General features: G+C 43.2%; 1 protein-coding gene across 7 annotated transcripts in view; it reads left to right on the plus strand.

The window, feature by feature from the left end:
• abcc3 (ATP-binding cassette, sub-family C (CFTR/MRP), member 3) overlaps nucleotides 1-27278 on the plus strand; it is a 57916-nt gene that overhangs the window by 21920 nt on the left and 8718 nt on the right. For 2 of the 7 annotated variants that reach the window (XM_031804799.1, XM_031804801.1), the window contains exons 2-23: nucleotides 2445-2621; nucleotides 2955-3080; nucleotides 4682-4819; nucleotides 5484-5609; nucleotides 5692-5753; nucleotides 6023-6154; nucleotides 10435-10674; nucleotides 13224-13401; nucleotides 13577-13738; nucleotides 14982-15074; nucleotides 15643-15846; nucleotides 16053-16199; nucleotides 16404-16491; nucleotides 16997-17063; nucleotides 17148-17274; nucleotides 17461-17637; nucleotides 17933-18100; nucleotides 22234-22417; nucleotides 23092-23200; nucleotides 23916-24072; nucleotides 24340-24547; nucleotides 26157-26470. In XM_031804799.1, coding sequence (XP_031660659.1) covers nucleotides 2445-2621; nucleotides 2955-3080; nucleotides 4682-4819; nucleotides 5484-5609; nucleotides 5692-5753; nucleotides 6023-6154; nucleotides 10435-10674; nucleotides 13224-13401; nucleotides 13577-13738; nucleotides 14982-15074; nucleotides 15643-15846; nucleotides 16053-16199; nucleotides 16404-16491; nucleotides 16997-17063; nucleotides 17148-17274; nucleotides 17461-17637; nucleotides 17933-18100; nucleotides 22234-22417; nucleotides 23092-23200; nucleotides 23916-24072; nucleotides 24340-24547; nucleotides 26157-26470 — 3384 coding nt within the window. Of the gene's footprint in view, nucleotides 1-2444; nucleotides 2622-2954; nucleotides 3081-4681; nucleotides 4820-5483; nucleotides 5610-5691; nucleotides 5754-6022; nucleotides 6155-10434; nucleotides 10675-13223; nucleotides 13402-13576; nucleotides 13739-14981; nucleotides 15075-15642; nucleotides 15847-16052; nucleotides 16200-16403; nucleotides 16492-16996; nucleotides 17275-17460; nucleotides 17638-17932; nucleotides 18101-22233; nucleotides 22418-23091; nucleotides 23201-23915; nucleotides 24073-24339; nucleotides 24548-24902; nucleotides 25214-26156; nucleotides 26471-27278 lie in introns of all 7 variants that reach the window. The other 5 variants (XR_004205432.1, XM_020460447.2, XM_031804802.1 and 2 more) reach the window with 5 other exon arrangements.

A 27278-nucleotide genomic window follows, 5' to 3' on the forward strand; every position in this document is an offset into this window, starting at 1 on the left:
CATAGGTGCTCCTTTTGTCCAGGTGGGAAAGGGCAGTGTGGTGTGTAATAGAGATTGCGTAATCTGTGGATCTGTTTGGGCGGTATGCAAATTTGAGTGGGTCTGGGGTTTCTGGGATAATGGTGTTAATGTGAGCCATGGCCAGCCTTTCAAAGTCTTACTCACATTGGCTGCGGAGAGCATGATCACAGTCTTCCGGAACAGCTGGTGCTCTCATGCATGTTTCAGTGTTATTTGCCTCGAAGCGAGCATAGAAGTAGTTTAGCTCGTCTGGCAGGCTCGTGTCACTGGGCAGCTCTCGGCTGTGCTTACCTTTTGTAGTCTAATGGTTTGCAAGCACTGCCACATCTGACGAGCGTCAGAGCCCGCGTAGAACGATTCGATTTTAGTCCTGTATTGATGCTTTGCCTGTTTCATGGTTCGTCAGCTGGCATAGTAGGATTTCTTATAAGCTTCCGAGTCTCGCTCCTTGAAAGCGGCAGCTCTAGCCTTTAGCTCAGTGCGGATGTTGCCTGTAATCCATGGCTTCTGGTTGGGGTATGTACGTATTGTCACTGTGGGGAAGATGTTATCAATGCACTTATGAATGAAGCCAATGACTGATGTGTACTTCAATGGTTTCGGAGGAATCCCGGAACATATTCCAATCGGTGATAGCAAAACAGTCCTGTAGCATCTGCTTCATCTGATCATTTTTTTATTGATCTAGTCACTGGTGCCTCCTGCTTTAATTTTTGCTTGTAAGCAGGAATCAGGAGGATAGAATTATGGTCATAGTTGCCAAATAGAGGGCAAGGGAGAGCTGTGTGTGGAGTAAATGTGATCCAGAGTTTTCTCTCTCTGGTTGCACATTTAACATGTTGATAGAAATGTGGATTTAAGTTTCCCTGCATTACAGTCCCCATCTACTAGGAGCGCCGCCTCTGGGTGAGCATTTTCTTTTTTGCTTATGGCAAAATACAGCTCATTCAATGCTGTCTTAGTGCCAGCCTCTGACTGTGGTGGTACGTAAAACAGCTATGAAAAATACTGAAACTCTCTAGGTAGATTGTGTGGTCTACATTTTATCATGAGATACTCTACCTCAGGCAAGCAATAGCTCGAGACATCCTTAGATATCGTGCACCAGCTGTTATTTATAAAAATATATAGTCCGCCTCCCCTTGTCTTCCCAGACTCCGCTGTTCTGTCCTGCCGGTGCAGTGTATAACCAGCCAGCTGTATGTTGATAGTGTCGTCATTCAGCCACGACTCTGTGAAGCATAAGATATTACAGTTTTGAATGTCTCGTTGGTAGTTTAATCTTCCGCGTAGGTCATCTATTTTATTGTCCAAAGATTGCACGTTTGCTACCAGAATGGAAGGAAGTGGGGGTTAATTCGATCGCATACGAATTCTCAGAATGCAGCCTGCCCTCTGGCCCCTTTTTCTCCACCTCCTCTTCACGCAAACCACAGGGATCTGGGCCTGTTCCAGATAAGCAATATATCGTTCACGTCGGGCTCGTCAGACTCGTTAAAGGGGGGGAAAAAAGGATTCTGCCGGTCCGTGGTGAGTAATCGCAGGCCCGATGTCCAGAAGTTATTTTTGGTCATAACAGACGGTAGCGGCAACATTATGTACAAAATAAGTGGAAAAAAAGTTACAAACAACGCAAATAAACAAACAAAAAACACAATCGGTTGGGGACACGTAAAATGTCTGCCGCCCTCTCCGGCGCAGGTGTTCTTAATATTTTGTATACTCAGTGTATTTGTTTTAGTTTTTTTAACAATTTCTATTTGATCTTTAATGCACTTTGAGATTATTCTTGTATAATGAAGTGCTTTAAAAATGTAATTATTCTTATTATGAAATATGATGTTTGAGAGTAGTGCAGTTTGTTTCTGTATCACAAGATGCTTCCCACTCTCTCGAGTTTCACTACTCAGTTCTTAGTGTCTGTGATTCAACTCATCCCCCAAGCTGTGGTTTTCTCCTCTACATTTTCATTGGAAGTTTACAGTATGAACACTGTCCCTTCTACGTAACTAGGCTAAGTACAGCAACAACCTATGCTGTGCGTGTCTCCCTCTCGGCCCCTAAGCCAGCTGATGTCATGCGACATTCCACACAGCTAGACAGCCCCAAATGACCTGGGGTCAGACAGGAGCAAGTGGCTTGACTACTGATAATGTTCAGTACTAATTTATATACACTACTGGTGTTCTGTGAGAACAAACACTAGACCTGAGTATGTTCATAATGACACACTATTCCCTATGCCTATATAGGACACCACTTCGGGCCATATTGATGTCATGGGTTCTGTCCAAAAGTAAAGCACTGCACAGGGACTATTAGGGCGCAATTTCAGATAGGCCCCACTGGATATGTGTTTGATGATTTGACATTTAAAGTGTATTGGTCTCAACCCATTGGTCTCCATCTTTATTTGATTCTAGGTAGCCAATCAGACGCTCCACACAGACAGTCCAGACCTGCCGGAATGTTTCCAGCTGTCAGTGCTGTCATGGCTGCCTTGTGTGTACCTGTGGCTTGCTTGCCCTCCCTACCTCTTCTACCTCCAGAGGAACAACAAGGGTTATATCATGATGTCCATCCTTAACAGAGTGAAAACGGTGAGGGACCACACCACGCACTGGGCTGCTGTATGCGGACATGCATACGCCGTCTGTCCAGTTGTCTCTCTGTCTCCGTCTCTCTCTCGATGCAATACTGTTTGTTGCCTGAGATTCATACCCTGTTTCGTGGCCCTTATTAGATTAGTTAGTTGATGCACGATAGGGGAATAGTGGAAATGTTTATTAGACAGGCTAATGACCAGTACTGGGAAACGTACCAGACATTCAAGCTGGTTCAGACGGTTTAGATGGGTTTTGATCAAATTACTCCTGCTCAGTTTTGGGTTTATTTCTTTCTCTCTTTCTCGCCCCTCCCCTTTCCTCCTCTAGGTCTTTGGGTTGGTGTTGTGGATTGTGTGTTGGACAGATCTTTTCGGCACCTTCCATGAGCTGCAGCAGGGGGACTCAAAGCCACCCATCTACTTCGTCACTCCACTGGTGGTCGGCATGACGATGGTACTTGTACACAACCAACAGGGCGTGGTGTTGTAAACATGCAGTACAGTCATACAGTACAGTGTTCAACTCACTTCCTAAAAATATCTTATTTTTGGGGTCTTGTTGCTTAGTGACCAGTATTTTGATTCCATAACTTGCCAATCAATCATGTATGTATTGTTGCAACCTGAACTCAGGGGTAGACGTAACATAGTAACCGGAAATCTAGGACACTCAAATTAGTAATGTATGTATTAATTTGTGGATGTCCATCATCCATTTTGTATGATAAGTTACGATTTACAATTCAAGTTTTATTAGTCATGCGAGATACGCATGGTATACATTGTTCAATGAAATGCTTACTTGCAGGTTCCTTCCCGACAATGCAATAACCATAAGAAATAGTTAAAAACAAGAATATGAACATGAAGTGAATGGCAGTAGAATAGATTAACAATTTTAGTATAAATGTAATACAGGAAGGCACAATTTATAGTAAAATATTTACATGTGTTTGGGGGAAGGGGGGATGGAGAGCAAGTGTTTAACTTGAGCAGTATAGTAAGAGTCTGGTAGCAGTAGTTGTAATGTGTGCTAAGGTGAAGAGAATCAGAGCAGGTGGTCAGTCCAGTTCAACTCTGATGGCTTGTAGATACCAAAAGGCTCAGAGACAGTTTCTATCAGACCTCATGCTCTGATACCGTCTGCTAGACGGTAAGGGAGAGAACAGCTTGTGGCTGGGTTGTGTGGGGTCCTTGATGATGCTGCGTGCCTTCCTCAGGCACCATTTTGTATGTTCCGGATGGATGGAAGCACAGCCTCCGTGACGACCACGTTTCGAGTAGATGTACTGGATGGGTGGAAGCACGGTCCCAATTCCTATGACATGTTACGAATTGCAATTAAGACAATATGTTACAAATTTGCAATGTATGATATGTTACAAATTCTAATTTGTTATAGCTAGCATTAGCTAGGTTGCTTGGTGGCTAACATTAGCTAAGTTGAGGTTAAGGTTAGGAGTTATGTTAAAGGGTTATTGTGAAGGGGAAGCTAAAATGCTAAGTAGTTGTAAAGTAGATAAAAAAGTAAGCAGTATTTGCTAATCAGCTAAAGTTGTCCGTGATGAGATTCGAACATGCAACCTTTGGGTTGCTAGACATTCGCGTTATACGCTCATCCATCCATAACGACCAACCACCATTTTTGCCTTAAGTAACCTTCCCTGTTATGTAACCATACCAAAGGTAACATATACTAAGTTGAGTGTCCCAGATTTTTGTTTACTATGTTACGTCTAGTCTATGAGACCAGCCTGATTGTTGTGTTTGTAGATTGTCATTGTATTCCATGAACCTTTACTGTATGTTGCACGCTCTGAGGTGTAGAATAAGCCTAGTGAACATGCTGTTATTCACAGGCAGTTGCTATGCTGGTTCACAAGTTGTTGTTTTTTCTTCTCACATTTCTCTCTCTCGTGCCCTATGCATGAGTGAGAGAGAGCTGAGATGCATGTTCACCTTTACATGCCCGGTGTGTTTCTGTGCTTATCTAAATCGTGATAACTTTAATGCCTCGCTCCCTCACCCTCCCTTTTTCCCTCCTCTCTTTCTCAGCTGCTAGCTTTGTTTCTGATACAGTTTGAGAGGTTGAGGGGGGTCCAGTCTTCAGGGATTCTATTTATATTCTGGTTCCTGTCAGTGCTGTGTGCCATAGTGCCTTTCCGCTCCAAGATCCTACAGGCCAAATATCAGGTGAGATCAGGGTTTCCCCTAATGTGTACTGTATAGGCGGAGGTGAAGGAGATGTTTAAAATGTATAGATGTCTCCATCTCCCTCAGCTCTCTCCTTCTTTTCCCTCTCTCATAATATGGTTACCACCCCACTCTTCCTCCTCCTTCCCTCCCTCTCCTTCCCTGGCTAAAGAACTTACGGTTGGTTGTTTTGGGGGTTAGGCAGGGCCGAGGTTGGGTGAAGAGGAAAAATACTAGGTCTGTTGTCCTAGCGACCTGCAGGGCCTTAGCCGTCTTAACTAACCTATCCTACTGAGGGCTGTCTAATACTCTTAACATAATAAAATGCCCTAACAGCTAGCTAGAGCTACACTGGGGCCAAGCCAGGTCAAACCATGCCAACATCAGTCCTGTGGTCTGCTCTGGTTATTTACAATCCCATTGATCCTAACAATTAGCCCCTAGTTGTGTTTCATATATTTTATTTAAAATGGCTTGTGGTCAGGGAGATAAAGGAATGATTTTGGATGACTTAGTTGTTTTTAGCTCAGCAGGGTTTGGGGGGACTGATCATCGATATGTAAGAGAGCATTTTAGGAGACTAGGACAGTTAGTGCATTGTCTGTCAGCCTCCTTAAGAAATGGCTTTCATAACAAAATGTCTTTCTCTGTTCTTGTGTTTCAGAGTGAGATTTCAGACAAGTTGCGTTTCACCACATTCTATTTCTACTTCAGCCTGATCGTAGCCGAGCTTATCCTCACTTGCTTCAATGAGAAACCTCCACTTTTCTCCAACATAGACACAGACCCCGTGAGTCAACCAGACACACAGACCCTGTGAGTCAACCAGACACACAGACAGACAGTGACCTCTTCTTACTCTTTCTCCTCAGAATCCTTGTCCTCAATCAACTGCTGGTTTCCTCTCCACTATGACCTTCTGGTGGTTCACTAGGTAACATGATTTCCCCCATACAACACATACTGTACAACAATTATACCTTTGTGCAGGATTGCCTTATCCTGTACATTTGTATGGCTTGTAGTTATTTCATGTTCAAGTATGTTATTCCCACAAGTAATCAGTACATTTGATCAATAATCAATGGAACCGCAAACAAGTCTTCTCTCTGTGCCCTGGTTTCCTGGACACGGATCAATTATTTTCCAGGATCTTGCACTTCATGAAGTTCCACTAATGTGTTGTGTCCCTCTCTGTCCCAGCATGGCCATCAAGGGCTATAAGAACCCTCTGGAAGCCAAAGACCTGTGGTCACTGAACAAGAGGGACAGCTCAGAGGTGGTCGTCCCCAAGCTACTGCGGGAGTGGGAGGTGGAGCAGGCCAAGGCTCACAGGTAGGGAGGGAGGGAGCAAAAGAGGGTGGGGTGGTAGAATAGGAAACTGAAAAACTATTATTATACTGAACACATATAAACGCAACATGCAAAGATTTCAATGTTTTGTACTGAGTTACAGTTCATATAAGGAAATCTGTCAATTGAAATAAATCAATTAAGCCCTAATCTATGGATTTCACATGACTGGGAATACAGATATGCATCTATTGGCCACAGATACTTTTTTTTTTTTTAAGGTAGGGGAGTGGATCAAAAAACCAGTCAGTATCTTGTGTGACCACAATTTGCCTCGTGCAGATCGACACATCACCTTGGCATAGAGTTTATCAGGCTGTTGGTTGTGGAATGTTGTCCAGTCCTCTTCAATGGCTCTGCGAATCTGATGGATTTTGGCGGAACTGGAACACGCTGCCAGTACACGTCGATTCAGAGCATCCCAAATATGCTCAATGGGTGACATGTCTGGTGGGAATGCAGGCCATGGAAGAACTGGCACATTTTCAGCTTCTAGGAATTGTGTACAGATCCTTGCAACATGGGGCCGTGCATTATCATGCTGAAACCGGTGATGGCAGCGGAGAAAGGGCACGACAAACAGGATCTTGTCACGGTATCACCGTGCATTCAAATTGCCATTGATAAAATACAGTTGTGTTCGTTGTCCGTAGCTTATACCTGCCCATACCATAACCCCACCGCCATCAAAGGGCACTCTGTTTACAACGTTGACATCAGCAAACCGCTCGCCTACACAACGCCATCTACCTGGTACAATTGAAACCGGGATTCATCTGTAAAGAGCACACTTCTCCAGCGTGCCAGTGGCCATTGAAGGTGAGCATTTGCCCACTGAAGTCTGTTACGATGCTGAACTGCAGTCAGGTCAAGACCCTGGTGAGGATGACGAGCACGCAGATGAGCTTCCCTGAAACGGTTTCTGACAGTTTGTGCAGAAATTCTTTGGTTGTGCAACCTCTGTGTCATCAGCTGTTCGGGTGGCTGGTCTAAAACTGCACATTTTAGAGTGGCTTTGTATTATCCCCAGCACAAGGTGCACCTGTGTAATGATCATGCCGTTTAATCAACTTCTTGATATTCCACACCTGTCAGGTGGATGGATTATCTTGGAAAATGAGAAATGCTCACTAACACAGATGTAAACAAATTTGTTTACAACATTTTAGCGAAAGCATTTCTGGGGATCTTTTATTTCAGCTCATTAACACTTTACATGTTGCGTTTTATATTTTTGTTCGGTGTGTATTTCTAAGAAATGTAGATTTGAGACCAGCATCCACATTTCCTTTAATCTTTCCTGTCATGGACATATTCTATTTGGTGCTTCTTATCTCAAAGGCTTCCAATGTTTTCACAACTTTTTTTGTTATAATACATTTTTTCGCAGTTTGAAAATCAGTACCCTTATTTCCTTATTTTACTTGTTACAACAACATTGACCCAGCAGTACGACTGTGTAGAGAATGGTTTCCCTTGTTTAAGGTTACACAGCCAAATGACACTGCCTAAGTCAACAGTAGTTTGCCCTTTCACATCTTTCCCAGGACTGTGGAGAGCTGAGGGGGTGGGGGGGGGGTTGTCTTTATGGGATCTGAGTGTGCACGCTTGTGTTTGTACTAGTGCATGTATGTGTGCGAAAGATAGTGTTTTTCATGTGGCGCCAGCCAGTATCGCTCATATCTGTTAAACGTGTTAGCATAGTAACCACTGGATTGTGCAGCACCTTTTGAGCATTTAATATGTTCAGTCAGTGTCTCTGCATCTCTGGTCTTGGGTGGAGAACTCTGTAGAAAAGCAAACATGCTAGTATCAAAGACAGAAATAGCACCACAGATCAGTAAGATGAGTTGGCGAGAAATCGTTACAAAACACACAGATGAAACATTGTGTGTTTTGATGTGTTTACATAATACATGATGTGTTTACATCATACAGAGAATTCCAACAGGCTGCTGCAGTGAATAAAAAAACACTGGAATGTGACTGGAATGCAGTGGAGTGAAAATCTGGCTGGCATAGCCTTGCTGATAGCCATATTAAACACAGAGTACCTGCTTTTTCTCTGATAAGAGAGAACCATTTTTATAATTCATCCCAATCCTACGATATTAATAATTGATAGGATTTATATAAAGTTTCTCTTTGAAAATGTCTGCTTTAACTTATCAAAGCAGGTGGCTAACACAAAAAAAACTTCTGCTTAAACTTGTCAAACAAGCTTTCGAGAGAAAAAAACTATTAGCTGAAACTGCTTTCTGCTTCAGCTTATTAAACTGGACATACACTACCGTTCAAAAGTTTGGGGTCACTAGTAATTTCCTTGTTTTTGAAATAAACGTTTTTTTTTTTTAATTGTCGATTTTTAAATAACATCAAATTGATCAGAAATACAGTATAGACATTGTTAATGTTGTAAATGACTATTGTAGCTGGAAACGGCAAAATGTTTATTCTCTGTTGGGCCCGTAACTAGAAAGTACAGGGCACTCCAGAACTAAAATCTAAACACACAAGCCATCTAAATGGAATGTGAAACTTCACTCTCCCAAAGCTTTTATCTCCGATATTCACTGTGTTGTTTCAACACCAAATCAAAACCCCACATAGGGCGGTGCACAATTGTCCCAGCGTCGTCCGGGTTAGGCCGGGGCTAGGCCGTCATTGTATATGAGAATTTGTTCTTAACTGACTTGCCTAGTAAAATAAAAGGTAAAAAAAAAAAAGCGAAATACAACCGGTGTAGAGTTTATTGTGAAATGCTTGCTTGCAAGCAACGATGCTGAGTTATATATAACACACACACTCTACTGTTCAAAGGTTTGGGGGTCACCTAGAAATGTCCATGTTTTTTAAAGAAAAGCACATTTTTTGTCCATTAAAATAACATCAAATTGATCAGAAGTACAGGGTAGACATTGTTAATGTTGTAAATGACTATTGTAGCTGGAAACGGCAGATTTTTAATGGAATATCTACATAGGCATACAGAGGTCCATTATCAGCAACCATCACTCCTGTGTTTCAATGGCACGTTGTGTTAGCTAATCCAAGTTTATCATTTTAAAAAGCTAATTGATCATTAGAAAAACATTTTGCAATTATGTTAGCACAGCTGAAAACTGTTGTACTGACTAAAGAAGCAATAAAACTGGCCTTCTTTAGACTAGTTGAGTATCTGGAGCATCAGCATTTGTGGGTTCGATTACAGGCTCAAAATGGCCAGAAATAAAGACCTTCTATTCATGTTCTGAGAAATGAAGGCTGTTCCATGTGAGAAATTGCTAAGAACCTGAAGATCGGGTACAACGCTGTGTTCTACTCCCTTCACAGAACAGCGCAAACTGGCTCTAACCAGAATAGAGAGGAGTGGGAGGCCACGGTGCACAACTGAGCAAGAGGACAAGTACATTAGTGTCTAGTTTGAGAAACGGGCGCCTCACAAGTCCTCAACTGGCAGCTTCATTAAATAGTACCTGCAAAACATCCGTCTCAACATCAACAGTGAAGAGGCGACTCCGGGATTCTGGCCTTCCAGCTACAGTAGTCATTTACAATATTAACAATGTCTACACTGTATTTCTGATCGATTTGATGTTATTTTAATGGACAAAAAATTTGCTTTTCTTTCAAAAACAAGGACATTTTTCTCAGTGACCCCAAACGGTTGAACGGTAGTGTATATCTTCCAGGCTACATAGCCATGGGCGCCACAGTACCGTTGTAATTGTTGTTTCTTACCTGCACTGACTTTGCAGAAGGCTGCTTTATTGAGGAAAGTTTCGAAAACTGTGAGATGTGGTTGTTGAATGTAGCTACCTTAAGGTGAATACACTAACTGCAAGACCAAAATGTCAACATAAATCTTGTCCAAACACACTTGACACCAGCTTGGGAGTGTCTGCTGAATGCTGAACTCTAACCTCTTGTCATTGTTCCAAGCGTTCTCTTTGGCTCTCGCTCGCTCTCATGTTCGCTCGCTCTTTCGCTACTCTTCAGTTTCTCTGCCAAGTTCTGTCTGGTTTTCCTTCAGTGAACAAAAGAACCAGTAAAATGATATGAAAGAGAGACCTAAGCCTGTAATTGCTCAAACCTGTTTAGAGGTGTGAGGGAGTTGCGTTTCATTGACTTTTGGAATCCAACCCCTCCACATTCCGATTGTGTGAGAAAATCATGCGTAAATATACAGTATATCGGTTAACGTCATGTTCAAGGGTAGAAACTGGATGTGATGAACCTATTTCTACCCCTTCTCTCCACAGTGCTGTGGACCAGTCCACCCAGGCTCATTTCTCCAAACCTCCGCCAGCGGGAGAGTCCAACCATGTAGGGGGGGAGAGCAGTCCTGAGGAGGTGGAGGTGTTGCTGTCCAAACAAAAAGACCCCAAAAAGCCCTCCTTCCTCCGTTCCCTCATCAAGGCCTTTGGACCCTACTTCCTCATCGGATCTGCATTTAAACTCCTACAGGACCTCATCACCTTCGTCAACCCACAGCTCCTCAAGTAAATAGAGCACTACTCAGCATTATAAACCCTTATGAAGCCTTACCAAGTCTATATGTCAAATGCAGATGAACATGCTGAATGTGGTCTGAATAAAGATAACGTTCTGAGTAAAGATAAAGATCAGAATATAAAGCTAATTTAGGACAGCAGCAGTATTTCCCGTATCAGACCCATCATAGGGGTGGGGTGTTTGTTTCCTTGTAGCTTTACAGAGTGACAGGACAATATTGTTCTTGTTTGTGGTGTGTCTTTGAGCAGCTATCAAAGCCCCTTTTTAACGAGTGTTAAAATACAGTATTTTAAAGGGAAAAGCTGCACACTCTAGTAGCTCCGATGTAATATATTATTTTTACCAACATGGGCTGGATAGTAGTCTAGCGATGAAGCTGTTGGGCCAGTAACCCAGAGCTGTCTAGTTGAAATCTGTTGATGTGCCCTTGAGCAAGGCAACCCTAATTGCTCCTGTAAGTCGCTCTGTATAAGAGCGTCTGCTGAATGACTCAAATGTTTAAACAAATATTCTCACTACCACAGTGTTTCCACTGGACAAGATTCACCTGGACACCTATGTGGTTTATGGAAGGACAACATTTACCTACATGAACATGTGTCATGGTCTCTTATTTCCAGGAAAAATATTATTTGCATCTTGATTGGTCTACATCCTTATGGTCCTCCTCGGCTGTCAAGAGTTGTTTTATTTGTTTGTGATGTAAAGCCGACGTGCAAATGTGTTCCCTGTGTAGGTTGTTATGAAAGTGTGTGTTTGAATGATGGGAGGCTTTCTGTGAAGCATAAACCCATCTACAGTACCAGCCAAAAGTTTGGGCATGCCTACAAGGGTTTTTCTTTATTTTTACTATTTTCTACATTGTAGAATAATAGTGAAGACATCAGAACTATGAAATAACACACATGGAATGTAGTAACCCAAAAAGTGTTAATTTTTTAGAATCTTCTAAGTAGCCACTCTTTGCCTTGATGACAGCTTTGCATACGCTTGGCATTCTCTCAACCAGCTTCATGAGGTAGTCACCTGGAATGCATTTCAATTAACAGGTATGCCTTGATTAAAGTAAATTAGTGAAATTTCTTTCCTTCTTAATGTGTTTGAGCCAATCAGTTGTGTTGTGACATGGTAGGGGTGGTATACAAACACTTCCTGTCCCGCCCCCTATCTATTTGGTAAAAGACCAAGTCCATATCATGGCAAGAACAGCCCAAATAAGCAAAGAGAAATGACAATCCATCATTATTTTAAGACATGAAGATCAGTCAATCAGGAAAATTTCAAGAACTTAGAAAGTTTCTTCAAGTGCAGTCGCAAAAACCATCAAGCGCTACGATGAAACTGTCTCTCATGATGACCGCCACAGGAAAGGAAGACTCTGGTACCTCTACTGTAGAGGATACGTTCATTAGAGTTAACAGCCTCATTATTTGCAGCCCAAATAAATGCTTCACAGAGTTCAAGTAACAGACGCATCTCAACATCAACTGTTCAGAAGAGACTGTGTGAATCAGGCCTTCATGGTCGAATTGCTGCGAAGAAAACACTACTAAAGGACACCAATAATAAGAAGAGCCTTGCTTGGGCCAAGAAACACAAGCAATGGACATTAGACCGGTGGAAATCTGTCCTTTGGTCTGTTGAGTCCAAATGTTTGATTTTTGCTTCCAACCGGCGTGTCTTTGTGAGATACAGAGCAGGTGAACGGATGATCTCTGCATTTGTGGTTCCCACCGAGGAGGTGGTGTGGGGGTGCTTTGCTGGTGACGCTGTCTGTGATTTATTTAGTATTCAATGCACACTTAACCAGCATGGCTTCCACCTCATTCTGCAGCGGCATCCCATACGGCATCCCATCTGGTTTGCGCTTAGTCCCACTATCATTTTGTCTTTCAACAGGACAATGACCCAACACTGTGTAAGGGCTATTTGACCAAGACGTAGAGTGATGGAATGCTGTATCAGGTGACCTGGCCTCCACCATCACCCGACCTCAACCCAATTGAGATGGTTTGGAATGAGTTGGACTGCAGAGTGAAGTGAAGGAAAAGCAGCCAACAAGTACTCTGCATATGTGGGAACTCCTTCAAGACTATTGGAAAAGCATTCCAGGTGAAGCTGGTTGGGACAATGCCAAAAATGTGTAACTCTCTCAAGGCAAATTGTGCATACTTTGAAGAATATCAAATATAACATACATTTTGATTTGTTTAACACTTTTTTTGGTTACTACATGATTCCATATGTGTTATTTAATTCGTTTTTATTTCTTCACCATTATTCTACAATGGTAAAAATAAAGAAAAACCCTTGAATGAGTAGGTGTGTGTGCAAATGTTTGACTGGTACTGTATGTCATGTTTAATGTGCTTGTTTTACTCATCAGTCTACAGAATCTATGTATTTTGTATATACAGTACCAGTCAAAGGTTTGGACACACCTACTCCTTCAAGGTTTTCTTTGTTTTTACTATCCCATCTTTCTTCTATTCCCCCCCCCCCCACCCCCCCAAATATTCCTCTCTCCTCCCTCCAGGTTATTGATCTCATTCACAAAGCAGAAGGGAGCTCCCACCTGGTGGGGATACGCCCTGGCCTTCCTCATGTTCTTCGCAGCCTTCCTCCAGACTCTCATTCTGCACCAACACTTCCAGTACTGCTTCGTCACTGGGATGAGGCTCCGCACCTCCATCATAGGAGCCATCTACAGGAAGGTACACAGAAGCACGCGCACACACACACACACACACACACACACACACACACACACACACACACACACACACACACACACACACACACACACACACACACACACACACACACACACACACAGTGGTGAAAATTTTATTTTTGTCTTTCTCTTCTGTCCTTTCTTTCTCTCCCTAGTCTCTGATTATCACTAACGCGGCCAAGCGTACATCTACAGTGGGAGAGATAGTCAACCTGATGTCAGTGGACGCTCAGCGCTTCATGGATCTCACCACCTTTCTCAACATGCTGTGGTCCGCCCCACTTCAGATCATACTGGCACTATACTTCCTGTGGCAGGTGGGTGGGTTCTTTCCATGGAGGTGGGTTTATTAGTCCACCATGGCCAAAGTAGTGCACTGTATGGGGAATAGATCTAAAGAGATGAGATCCAGAATGATTGTGCCTGGAGTGTATTCATTAGTGGGATTCTGTTTGCAACAGAAAAGGTTTTGCAAGGGAAACCGTTTCCTTCAAAAGGGAAAACATTTAGCAACAACAACGAGTTTCTAGGTCCCTCCCTGTTTCATTTCATTCTGTTTGCGTCCGTTTGGCTCCTAAAGTTAACGGTAAATGTTTTTCCGATGCAAAACATTTTGTAACAGACTAAACGTTTTGCAACTTTATCCGACTAATGATTACACCCCTGCTCTCTGCGTTGATTAGTCTTACGTCGTCTTTCTGGGGTCCATCTCTGTTGTGTTGATTAGTCTTACGTGGTCTTTCTGGGGTCCATCTCTGTTGTGTTGATTAGTCATACGTGGTCTTTCTGGGGTCCATCTCTGTTGTGTTGATTAGTCATACGTGGTCTTTCTGGGGTCCATCTCTGTTGTGTTGATTAGTCTTACGTGGTCTTTCTGGGGTCCATCTCTGTTGTGTTGATTTGATCCTGCCTTGTTTTTTATTTTGATTGCTAATACCTTGTCTCTCTCTTCTAGAACCTTGGTCGGTGTCTGTGTTGATTGGTCGTGCCTTGTCTCTCTCTTCTAGAACCTTGGTCGGTGTCTGTGTTGATTGGTCGTGCCTTGTCTCTGTGTTGTAGAACCTGGGTCGGTGCCTGTGTTGATTGGTCGTGCCTTGTCTCTGTGTTGTAGAACCTGGGTCGGTGCCTGTGTTGATTGGTCGTGCCTCGTCTCTCTCTTCTAGAACCTTGGTCTGTGTTGATTGGTCGTGCCTTGTCTCTCTCTTCTAGAACCTTGGTCTGTGTTTGGTCGTGCCTTGTCTCTCTCTTCTAGAACCTTGGTCGGTGTCTGTGTTGATTGGTCGTGCCTTGTCTCTGTTGTAGAACCTGGGTCGGTGTCTGTGTTGATTGGTCGTGCCTTGTCTCTGTGTTGTAGAACCTGGGTCCGTCGGTGCTGATTGGTCGTGCCTTGTCTCTGTGTTGTAGAACCTGGGTCCGTCGGTGCCTGTGTTGATTGGTCGTTCCTTGTCTCTGTTTTGTAGAACATGGGTCCGTCGGTGCTGATTGGTCGTGCCTTGTCTCTGTGTTGTAGAACCTGGGTCTGTCAGTGCTGATTGGTCGTGCCTTGTCTCTGTGTTGTAGAACCTGGGTCCGTCGGTGCTGGCTGGTGTTGCTGTGATGATCCTCCTGATCCCCTTAAATGCTGCCATCGCCGTGAGGACACGAGCCTACCAGGTATGCACACCTCCCTCTGCTTTTCTACAACGGCTTAATATCTGTGGTATGGAGGTTTGATGTTGTGGTGATGATCGCGACTAGAAGGATGGTGTCGATGATGATTGTAATTACGACTGAGAAGTCTCGTCGATTTGAACAAGCGGCTTCTCGTCCAAGTGTGTCAAGGTAGAAACGTGTGCAACTCTTTACCACAACAAAAAAATGCTCATGATCAAACACCAGAGCACTGTAAAGATCTCCTGTGAGTGTGTACTATAGCAGGCTGCTCTTTAAACTCTTTTTTTAATGAGTGTTAAAATACAGTATTTTAAAAGGAAAGGAAAAGCCGCACACTCTGTTAGATCCGACGCATTCATTTATCTACCAACGTTTCGACAGCCAAGCGGTCTACATCTCTAAAGTAGCATTGTTTTGACATGGACAGAAGATATCTTCCACCTCCCCCTCTCTCCCCCCTCCCTCTCTCCCACCTCCCTCCCTCTCTCCCTCTCTCCCACCTCCCTCTCTCCCACCTCCCTCTCTCCCACCTCCCTCTCTACCACCTCCCTCCTGTTGTCTCTTAAAGGTGGAGCAGATGCAGTACAAGGATGCTCGCATCAAACTGATGAACGAGATTCTGAACGGGATCAAAGTGTTGAAGCTGTACGCTTGGGAGAGCTCTTTTAAAGAGAAGGTTCTGGAGATCAGACAGAAAGAGCTCAATGTGCTCCGCAAGACGGCCTACCTCGGTGCTCTGTCTACCATGGCCTGGACCAGTGCACCATTCCTAGTACGGGACACACTCCGGCACGCACACACACCTATATTATCCTTGTTGTATACGCTATATCACTTTGCATGGAGGAAGGAAGGTTAACTCTGACTATTAGCTAGCTATTTTAGATGGACAGAGTACAACTGAAAGCTGCAAATCAATGAGCTGTCCAGAGGATCTTTTTCCAAGCTTTTTTAAAATGATTTTTTATGTCTCCTCAGGTTGCCTTGACAACGTTTGCAGTGTATGTGACTGTGGATAAAAATAACATTTTAGACGCGGAGAAAGCCTTTGTATCTTTGTCTCTTTTCAACATCTTACGGTTCCCTCTCAATATGTTGCCCCAAGTCATCAGCAGTATCGTACAGGTAGGCTCTTCTCCTCCTCTGTCATTCTCTTACTCCTTCTTGTCTCACTCCTCTCAATTTTTTCACCCTGTCACTCTTTCTTTTCCCCCTACTTCTCTCATTCCTCTTTTTCTCACTCCTCCTCTTATTCCTTCTGTCATTCCTCCTGTGGATGTTGTGCATGCTTTTGCGCTGTGTGTGTGTTGACTCTGTTGCCACTCCAAGGCCAGCGTGTCCCTGAAGCGTATCCAGGACTTCCTGAGTCATGATGAGCTGGACCCAGAGTCTGTGGACCGGACTAACACTGCCACAGGTGAACATTGAACCAAACTTGGCTGGGCTGGTTTCATTTCACCCCCTAAGGCCCTTCCGATACCCCTTAGGTTTTCACTGACATGAAGGATGGTAGAGAATAAAGCTAATGGGACGGGGCCTCTGAGGCATTCTAATGGTCTATGTTTCTGCCATAGAGATCCTATTAAATTACTATTCTAATTCCTAGTTCTATGGTTACTGCTGAGTCACGCTTACATGGGCCTGTTGCCATGGCACCACTGCCTGCCATTACTGTAGGCGGTGAGGTTTTATATAGAAACTATGAGGGATTATGTAATCAATTTCAGTTTTGCATCGTCATTACTCTTGGCTTTTGTAATAATAACGTTTTAGACTCTTAAGTTGAGGTGACATAAGGTATTTAGATGGACGGATTCCCACAGTCATTGCTTTCTCTTCTGTAACTCCCTCTGTTTTTGCCAGTTTGGTAATGCTGTGTCATGGTTCCTGTTTTTGTAACTGCAACGCATTCTCCCCTTCAGATAGCTCGGTGACTGTTGTCAACGGGAAGTTCACCTGGGCAAAACAAGATCCTCCTGCTCTACACAAGTATGTTGGCAAGTTGCATCATGCAAAGGACAATAACTATTCAAGGGAAAGAATGCACTGACTGTGTGTGTTTGTCCGTCCCAGTATAAACCTGATGGTGCCCCAGGGCTCATTGCTAGCGGTGGTAGGACATGTCGGCTGTGGAAAGTCTTCTCTGGTGTCAGCTCTATTGGGAGAGATGGAGAAAATGGAGGGAGACATCTCTATACAGGTATGTCCACTGAATTCAATTATGCTAACTGAAGGTTGATTTGATTTTATTGGGGCATTTGCTCGATTGAGTAATTGATTAGTGTGTCAATTGCTTTATTGATTGATTGAACGATTGATAGACTGATTGTTTGTGTCCAGTTGTAGTTTTCAGCTGTACTGAGTTTTCTCCCTCCTCTCCTTTCAGGGTTCGGTGGCCTACGTCCCGCAGCAAGCCTGGATCCAGAATGCCACTCTGAGAGACAACATCCTATTTGGCAAGGCCTACAACGAGCACAAGTATCGCTGTTGTCTGGATGCCTGCGCTCTGACCCAGGACCTGGAAGTACTACCTGGAGGAGACCTGACCGAGATCGGAGAGAAGGTAGGGAGATGGAATAGAATCTAACCTGGTTTGTTTTTTGGGGCTAAAGGTCACGTTAGCCCACAACTAAAGGCATCAGTTCTGGGAGCTGAGATGAGTCTTTGAGTCTCAAACAAAGCAACTTATTTTGAGATCAGTGATTTGCTTGTGTTTGTCTCTCTCCTCTCTTTCTCTCCTCTCTTTCTCTCTTTCTCTCCTCTCTCTGGCTTTCTCTCCTCTCTATTTCTCCTTTCTTTCTCCTGACTTTCTCTCTTCTCCTCTTTCTCTTGCTCCTTTCTCTCTTTTTCTCTCTCAGGGAATCAATCTCTCAGGTGGTCAGAGACAGAGGGTGAGTCTGGCCAGAGCTCTGTACAATGAGGCAGACGTCTACCTGCTGGACGACCCTCTCTCTGCCGTGGACGCCCACGTGGCCAAACACATCTTCGACCAGGTCATTGGCCCAGAGGGGGCGCTGCAGGGCAAGGTGAGTAGAAGAGTCACACTGCTCTGTTCTCCATACACTACAGAAGAAGAGAGACACATTCTGAGTGGTAGCAAAGAGACATTAACTGGTTAGATATCTTGTCCATTATCAACCATATTTGGTGGTATGGCACTACATGGCCATGTTAAAAAGGACAACAGTGGGAATCTCCTCATAACTGACAAGTACATGAGCTATATTCTGCCTAGTTCACATAGTAAAACCCCATTTTAAAGAGTCCTCGCCTACAATAGAGGAAATGGTAGCTCTTATCTGTGGTTTATAGTTTTCAATCCTCTACTTGTTGGTTTAGTATCAAATGTACGACTTTAATGCTCTGATAAGAAACTTATGTACAGACTTGGGTATGTAGTGTGTTTGGTTGTTTCATTATTATAGTGAGTGTCACTTCCTATATTTGAATGTTCACTGTCCTGCTGCATATGCAACACTAAGAATAATTGAACTAACATGACAGTAAGTGACAGAATCACTATTCATTTTTGAAGATGTTGTATAGATTCTATGACTCCAAATGTAAATTATCTAGCTCAGGTATTTCTCCTTCTATAGTTTGTTCTCCATCTTTTGAAATGGTGAGTCAACATGTTTTAAGCAGATTTATTAGAACATCGAATTGCAATAAAATCTCAGTATCGAATCACAATAACAATATAGAATAGTGAAGCGTATAGAAACGCAACACATATAGAATAGTGAAGCGTATAGAATCGCAACAGATATAGAATAGTGAAGCGTATGGAATCGCAACACATATAGAATAGTGAAGCGTATAGAATCGCAACACATATAGAATAGTGAAGCGTATAGAATCGCAACAGATATAGAATAGTGAAGCGTATGGAATCGCAACACATATAGAATAGTGAAGCGTATAGAATCGCAACAGATATAGAATAGTGAAGCGTATGGAATCGCAACACATATAGAATACTGAAACGTATAGAATCGCAATAACAATATAGAATAGTGAAACGTATAGAATCGCAACACATATAGAATAGTGAAATGTATAGAATCGCAACACATATAGAATAGTGAAGCGTATGGAATCGCAACACATATAGAATAGTGAAGCGTATGGAATCGCAACACATATAGAATAGTGAAGCGTATGGAATCGCAACACATATAGAATAGTGAAGCGTATGGAATCGCAACACATATAGAATAGTGAAGCGTATGGAATCGCAACACATATAGAATAGTGAAGCGTATGGAATCGCAACACATATAGAATAGTGAAGCGTATGGAATCGCAACACATATAGAATAGTGAAGCGTATGGAATCGCAACACATATAGAATAGTGAAGCGTATGGAATCGCAACACATATAGAATAGTGAAGCGTATGGAATCGCAACACATATAGAATAGTGAAGCGTATGGAATCGCAACACATATAGAATAGTGAAGCGTATGGAATCGCAACACATATAGAATAGTGAAGCGTATGGAATCGCAACACATATAGAATAGTGAAGCGTATAGAATCGCAACACATATAGAATAGTGAAGCGTATAGAATCGCAACACATATAGAATAGTGAAGCGTATGGAATCGTAACACATATAGAATACTGAAACGTATAGAATCGCAACACATATAGAATAGTGAAGCGTATGGAATCGCAACACATATAGAATAGTGAAGCGTATAGAATCGCAACACATATAGAATAGTGAAACGTATAGAATCGCAACACATATAGAATAGTGAAGCGTATAGAATCGCAACACATATAGAATACTGAAACGTATAGAATCGCAACACATATAGAATAGTGAAACGTATAGAATCGCAACACATATAGAATAGTGAAGCGTATAGAATCGCAACAGATATAGAATAGTGAAGCGTATAGAATCGCAACACATATAGAATAGTGAAGCGTATAGAATCGCAACACATATAGAATAGTGAAGCGTATAGAATCGCAACACATATAGAATAGTGAAGCGTATAGAATCGCAACACATATAGAATAGTGAAGCGTATGGAATCGCAACAGATATAGAATAGTGAAGCGTATGGAATCGCAACACATATAGAATAGTGAAGCGTATAGAATCGCAACACATATAGAATAGTGAAGCGTATAGAATCGCAACACATATAGAATAGTGAAGCGTATAGAATCGCAACAGATATAGAATACTGAAACGTATAGAATCGCAACACATATAGAATAGTGAAACGTATAGAATCGCAACACATATAGAATAGTGAAGCGTATAGAATCGCAACAGATATAGAATAGTGAAGCGTATAGAATCGCAACACATATAGAATAGTGAAGCGTATAGAATCGCAACACATATAGAATAGTGAAGCGTATAGAATCGCAACACATATAGAATAGTGAAGCGTATAGAATCGCAACACATATAGAATAGTGAAGCGTATGGAATCGCAACAGATATAGAATAGTGAAGCGTATGGAATCGCAACACATATAGAATAGTGAAGCGTATAGAATCGCAACACATATAGAATAGTGAAGCGTATAGAATCGCAACACATATAGAATAGTGAAGCGTATAGAATCGCAACAGATATAGAATAGTGAAGCGTATAGAATCGCAACATATATAGAATAGTGAAGCGTATAGAATCGCAACAGATATAGAATAGTGAAGCGTATAGAATCGCAACACATATAGAATAGTGAAGCGTATAGAATCGCAACAGATATAGAATAGTGAAGCGTATAGAATCGCAACACATATAGAATAGTGAAGCGTATGGAATCGCAACAGATATAGAATAGTGAAGCGTATGGAATCGCAACAGATATAGAATAGTGAAGCGTATAGAATCGCAACAGATATAGAATAGTGAAGCGTATGGAATCGCAACAGATATAGAATAGTGAAGCGTATGGAATCGCAACACATATAGAATAGTGAAGCGTATGGAATCGCAACACATATAGAATAGTGAAGCGTATGGAATCGCAACACATATAGAATAGTGAAGCGTATAGAATCGCAACACATATAGAATAGTGAAGCGTATAGAATCGCAACAGATATAGAATAGTGAAGCGTATAGAATCGCAACAGATATAGAATAGTGAAGCGTATAGAATCGCAACACATATAGAATAGTGAAGCGTATAGAATCGCAACAGATATAGAATAGTGAAGCGTATGGAATCGCAACAGATATAGAATAGTGAAGCGTATGGAATCGCAACACATATAGAATAGTGAAGCGTATAGAATCGCAACACATATAGAATAGTGAAGCGTATGGAATCGCAACACATATAGAATAGTGAAGCGTATGGAATCGCAACACATATAGAATAGTGAAGCGTATGGAATCGCAACACATATAGAATAGTGAAGCGTATGGAATCGCAACACATATAGAATAGTGAAGCGTATGGAATCGCAACACATATAGAATAGTGAAGCGTATGGAATCGCAACACATATAGAATAGTGAAGCGTATAGAATCACAACACATATAGAATAGTGAAGCGTATAGAATCGCAACACATATAGAATAGTGAAGCGTATAGAATCGCAACAGATATAGAATAGTGAAGCGTATAGAATCGCAACACATATAGAATAGTGAAGCGTATAGAATCGCAACAGATATAGAATAGTGAAACGTATAGAATCGCAACACATATAGAATAGTGAAGCGTATGGAATCGCAACAGATATAGAATAGTGAAGCGTATAGAATCGCAACACATATAGAATAGTGAAGCGTATGGAATCGCAACACATATAGAATAGTGAAGCGTATAGAATCGCAACACATATAGAATAGTGAAGCGTATAGAATCGCAACAGATATAGAATAGTGAAGCGTATAGAATCGCAACAGATATAGAATAGTGAAGCGTATGGAATCGCAACAGATATAGAATAGTGAAGCGTATAGAATCGCAACAGATATAGAATAGTGAAGCGTATAGAATCGCAACAGATATAGAATAGTGAAGCGTATAGAATCGCAACAGATATAGAATAGTGAAGCGTATGGAATCGCAACAGATATTGGCACCTAAGTATCACGATAATAAAGTATCGTGAGGTCCCTGGCAATTGCCGGCCTTAATGACAGATCCTCTTTTCTTTTCTCTCAAGACGCGTATCCTGGTGACGCACGGCATCAGCTTCCTGCCGCAGGTGGATAACATAGTGGTGATGGTGGAGGGCAGGGTGTCGGAGATGGGCTCGTACCAAGAGCTGCTCAAACAGAATGGGGCATTCGCTGAGTTCCTCAGGAACTATTCCCTGGAGGACATCATCGAGGAGGACGAGGCAACAGGTAGAACTACCTGTTACTATAGCACAGGGGTATTTGAATCTTACCCTACGATGTCTGTAGCACTGCTGGTTTTCTGTTCTACTGCCACCTGGTAATTAATTGCACCCACTTAGTGTCCCTTAAAGGAAAACCACATACATTTTTGGTCACTTGAAATCGTGTGAGAACATGTCTTTGGAATACTTCAAATGTTTTCTTATGTGTCGTTATATGTTATCATATTAACCCTCCACCTCAATGGACATTTTTACCCCACCCCCACCCCAATGGACATGTATCATGCTGAATTGCCACCTCTAGTCAGCAACCTGTCCCCCGGTCCCAGGTTTAAATTGGTCTCTGATTAGAGGGGAAGAATGAAGAAAAGCAGTGGAACTGGCTTCAAGGTCCAGATTTGAATTTGAGGGCTAAAGCAGAAGGGCGGATTCTATTGATGTTAATCCCCTTGGGGTTCCACTGTTCCCCTTACACCAGTACGTGCCAACATGTGTCCTTGAAGGCTACTGGGTGTGCAAGCTACTAGCTGTTTCAGGTTTGTTAGTTGGGTTGGAACAAAACCCTAAATACCCAGTAGCTCTCTAGGAGGAGAGTTAGCTGTCCCTGCCTTACACCTATAGGAGTGTGTACACCTGCTACATAATTACCACGGTAACGCTGTAACTCAACACCCACAGAGGCTTTGATTGACGAAGAAGAAAACTTCCCTGACGACGCCCTTAGCAACCATACAGACATGGTGGACAACGAACCAGTGGTCAATGAGGCAAAGAGACAGTTCATAAGGTACTTATAAGTCTCTGTAACCGTTCATAAGGCAGTCCCTCCAGGATTCTTCTGGTTTTTTCTTTGTGACAGTTGCGGACCAAAATGCCTGATTTTGCTCTGGCAATTCGGACATTTTGCATGCCAATTTGCAATGTTTTTATTAAATGTGTCAGTAGGGTCATTTAAAAAAAACAAATGCTGGTCAACGGGGGCACCTCCCCCGGACAAAAATCCCCCTCCCCTCTGCACTAAGCGAATGAATTGAAGCGTACCTTTTTTGCCTCATGTAAAATGTGGTGATGCAGAAATGAGAGACCACGTGTGGTTGTTATGAAAATCTAGGAATATTTGTCCAGGGAAATGTTTCTGGTTGGTCTCAGGGAATGTACAACAATTAGGAAGGGAGACTTTTAAAATGGGATTGAGTGAAGTAGCAGCAAATATGTTGAATGAGCAACTAATGAGCATGGAGACTCTCACAAGTTAACTTATATCTTTCTGTCCAATACAGCTATTGACATACTTTTTTAGCTCTTTATTAGAGGCACACTTTTTGTAAGTAGTTATAACTGTCCTCTGGAATTTAGCCTGAAAAGATTTGACAAATGTGATTGGTTGACGATATCACATTGGCGTCTCATCTTGCACTGCTCAGAATATCAGATCTCAACACAGATTGGAGAAGTGTTTAACATCATCAGTCACCGATCAATCACTTCCTCTCTCCCTGCAGGCAGATCAGCATCATCTCAGGGGACCTGGAGAACCCAAAGAGCAGGTCTGTCCGGAAGCGTCTGTGCAGCGAGAGGAAGCATGCCGAATCTGACTCAGAGAAGAAACTACCCAAGGTGGAGAAACTCATCCAAGCAGAGACCGCTGAGACAGGCAGGGTGAGTAGAGCTATGGGGCCATACATAGTTTAGTGAACTTGATTGAAGATGTAGACTTCTACTTTCTCCTACCCCCAGGTGAAGTTGTTCCGGGTGTATTCCGAGAGAGTACGGCCTCTGATGTCTAACCTCTTACCCCTGACCTTTAACCTCTGTCTCCTCCCTGTCCTCAGGTGAAGATTAAGGTGTTATGGGAGTATTCCAAAGCTTTAGAGCCACTGATCTCTAACCCCTGACCTCTAACTGCCCTTTCCTCCCTGCCCTCAGGTGAAGAGCAAGGTGTTCTGGGAATATGCCAAGGCAGTAGGGCCTCTGCTGTCCCTCTTCATCTGTTTCCTGTACGGCTGCCAGAGTGCTGCCTCCATCGGAGCCAACGTCTGGCTGAGCCAGTGGACCAATGACGCAGCTCAGAACGTGACCCAGGAGAATGTCAGCATGAGGGTGGGGGTGTATGCTGCTTTGGGCATGGCACAAGGTGAGGAGACCTGCTGTCCAGTACCTTTAGGATAACAATACCTATCCACCTTAAGATGACTGAAAGTACTCAATATTCAATAATACAATTTGTCTGTGGTGTTTGGGTCATTTGTGCCGAAGAGGTTTTGTTGTTGTAGATTTTGCTGTGTATATGACAATCGCATGTTTTTTACTTTATTACTGTATGATGCTCACTATGAGTGGTTGGTCTTGTGTGAGGACCTTGGCCTCAACACCTCAGGTCCTTTTCCAGTAACACTGTGAGCTTGATTTGAATGAAATTGAAAAGGGTCTCTGCATTCATGAGAGCGGACACGTACAGAACCCACTGCCTCCTCCTCCCTCCATCTCAGGGCTCCTGGTCATGGTCTCCTCCTTCACCCTGGCCATGGGGAACATCGGAGCAGCCAGGAAGCTCCACTATGCCCTCCTGGACAACAAGTTTCACACCCCCCAGTCTTTCTTTGACACCACCCCCATAGGCAGGGTCATCAACCGCTTCTCTAAGGACATCTACGTCATCGACGAGGCACTGCCCTCCACTGTTCTCATGTTCCTCGGGACCTTCTTCTCCTCTCTCTCCACCATGATAGTCATAGTGGCCAGCACCCCCATCTTCGCCGTGGTCATAGCCCCGCTGGCTTTCATATACATCTTTGTCCAGGTATTGGTTCTGTTCTGAAGAGCTAATGGTTGGTTGCTCTACTCTCCAGGGCAGGAGTTTATGGTGTCAAGTAATACTTGTTTTTTTCCCCCCTCCTTTTCATTTCAATTTCTGCCAAAGTGGGTTGTTTACCTTCCTGAATGCAGCATGCAGCACCCTGATTGTTGGAGCAGTTTCTGTGACCTTTGGCTTTTTTGTTTCTCTGCAGCTTTTTGTGTTCCTGTTATCTGTTGAGCATTTGCTCTCCTCCCGGTCTCCTCTCCCCTAACTATGCATTCACATCCTCTCTCTCCCTCTCAGCGGCCCTATAGCACTTCCTGCCCTGTCTGCAGCCTGTTTACCCACACGCGCAGACACACACAGCAGGGTTGGTTCACCCACAGCCGGTTCTGTGTACACACAGTAGTGAAGGAGGCTTCAGTTCAGCTGATCTTGTTTGTTTGTTTACTCTGGTCCTCTTGAGGCGATCAAGCTGAGAGCGCAGAACACTACTGTGCTTTCTTTACCACCCAAAGTCCTTCTCAGGGACACAGTGGAGAATGTATTGTAGCTGGAGAACATAGATTTAGACTAGAGTGGCGTAGGATGAAGTTGCCCCTAGACCTGATCTAAAGGTGAGGGTTTTAGGTTTGTGCTTACAGGAAAGATGAGAACTCTGGTGTGCTGCTGCCCTCTGGCGGTGAATGAATGGAAAGGCAAGTAGTAGTCTGATTCTACAGGTGTCCATCCGCACATTAGATAGTTTGAGGTTCTTTTATTTCCTGTCCGACTCTATAGGGTATTGGTATGCAGGGTTGCCATGCAATGCCTTTAGTTTTTGACCCAGGAAGTTAATATTTGGGTCATTATTCGATACTGCCAAAGGCTTCTATACCAGTGGGAGGGAGAGAGATCCAATTAACAGTAGTGTGGTTGTCACCTGTGCCCCTCCCCCCTCTCCCAGGTGTGCTGTTGCTGGCCAACTGTCTGCTGTCCAAGGCCTACAGCATGCTGCGGGCAGCCGAACTCATGCACCTCCACATGCTCCAGAGGTTGCTGAGGGCACCCCAGGGCTTCTTCGAGAGCACCCCCACGGGGCGCGTACTCAACCGCTTCAGCAAAGACGTGGACATTATAGACTCGCACATCCCAGACAATATTGATATATGGATGCGCACTTTCTGGTACACAGTGAATGTGCTGATCGTATGCTCTGCCCTCACCCCTCTGTTCCTACTAGTCGTAGTGCCGTTAATGGTGTTCTATTGGTGGGTCCAGGTAAATAGGACACAACTCATTAATAACTCTAATACAGCGTGTGTGTGTGTGTGTGTGTGGGCTGGTAGATTGCTGCTGTTGTGTGTACAGTTTGCTGTGGTAGATGTGACCATCATTCTCGTTGTCTTAGTGTTGCAGTGGGGTTTGCTTGGTGGGTAGACACAGTAGCAGACTAGCGAGTGGAGGTTTAGTGTGTAGCCTAAGGCTCCAGTCTCTAGTTGTTTGGTTTGTGTGGAACGGCTGTTCTTCTAGTTCACACCACCCCAAGGAATATGGATGTGGAACCTCAGCATATGGCAATATGACCAAGATTGTTGATATTCCATTGACTTGGCTTCACTATGATAATTCGATACACTGAATTTTGAATTTGACTGAATCCGTGCCGGTTAACAACCGGGGGTAGATGGTGAGCAGCCGTTCGGTATCTGTATTGAATACTGTTGTGTGTGTGTGTGTGTGTGTGGGGGGGGGATAGGCATTATCGTGTCATCATGGTTACTGAATGTTCATTCCGACGTTTATAACTCATCCTAATCAGTTAAACTTCAAATCATCCAACATCCATTTAGAATCCGTTTGTTGTGAATAACTGTTTGGCTATCTACTACTAACGCACTAAGATGATTTGGCTTCTTAAGGTCCCTATGGCTTTGTAATGTGTGTTTGGGTTTTTTTGCGTCTGGAGATTTGACCCACAAAATTACGACACTTGATAGGAGCCACAAGGCTTCTTCAAATTGCTGGTCACTGATAGAATGTGTTGAGCATCAATTGACATGACTGCTCTTGATCCGATTTCCATCCG

The sequence above is a fragment of the Oncorhynchus kisutch genome, linkage group LG25, assembly GCF_002021735.2.
Source record: "Oncorhynchus kisutch isolate 150728-3 linkage group LG25, Okis_V2, whole genome shotgun sequence".
Lineage (NCBI taxonomy): Eukaryota > Metazoa > Chordata > Actinopteri > Salmoniformes > Salmonidae > Oncorhynchus > Oncorhynchus kisutch.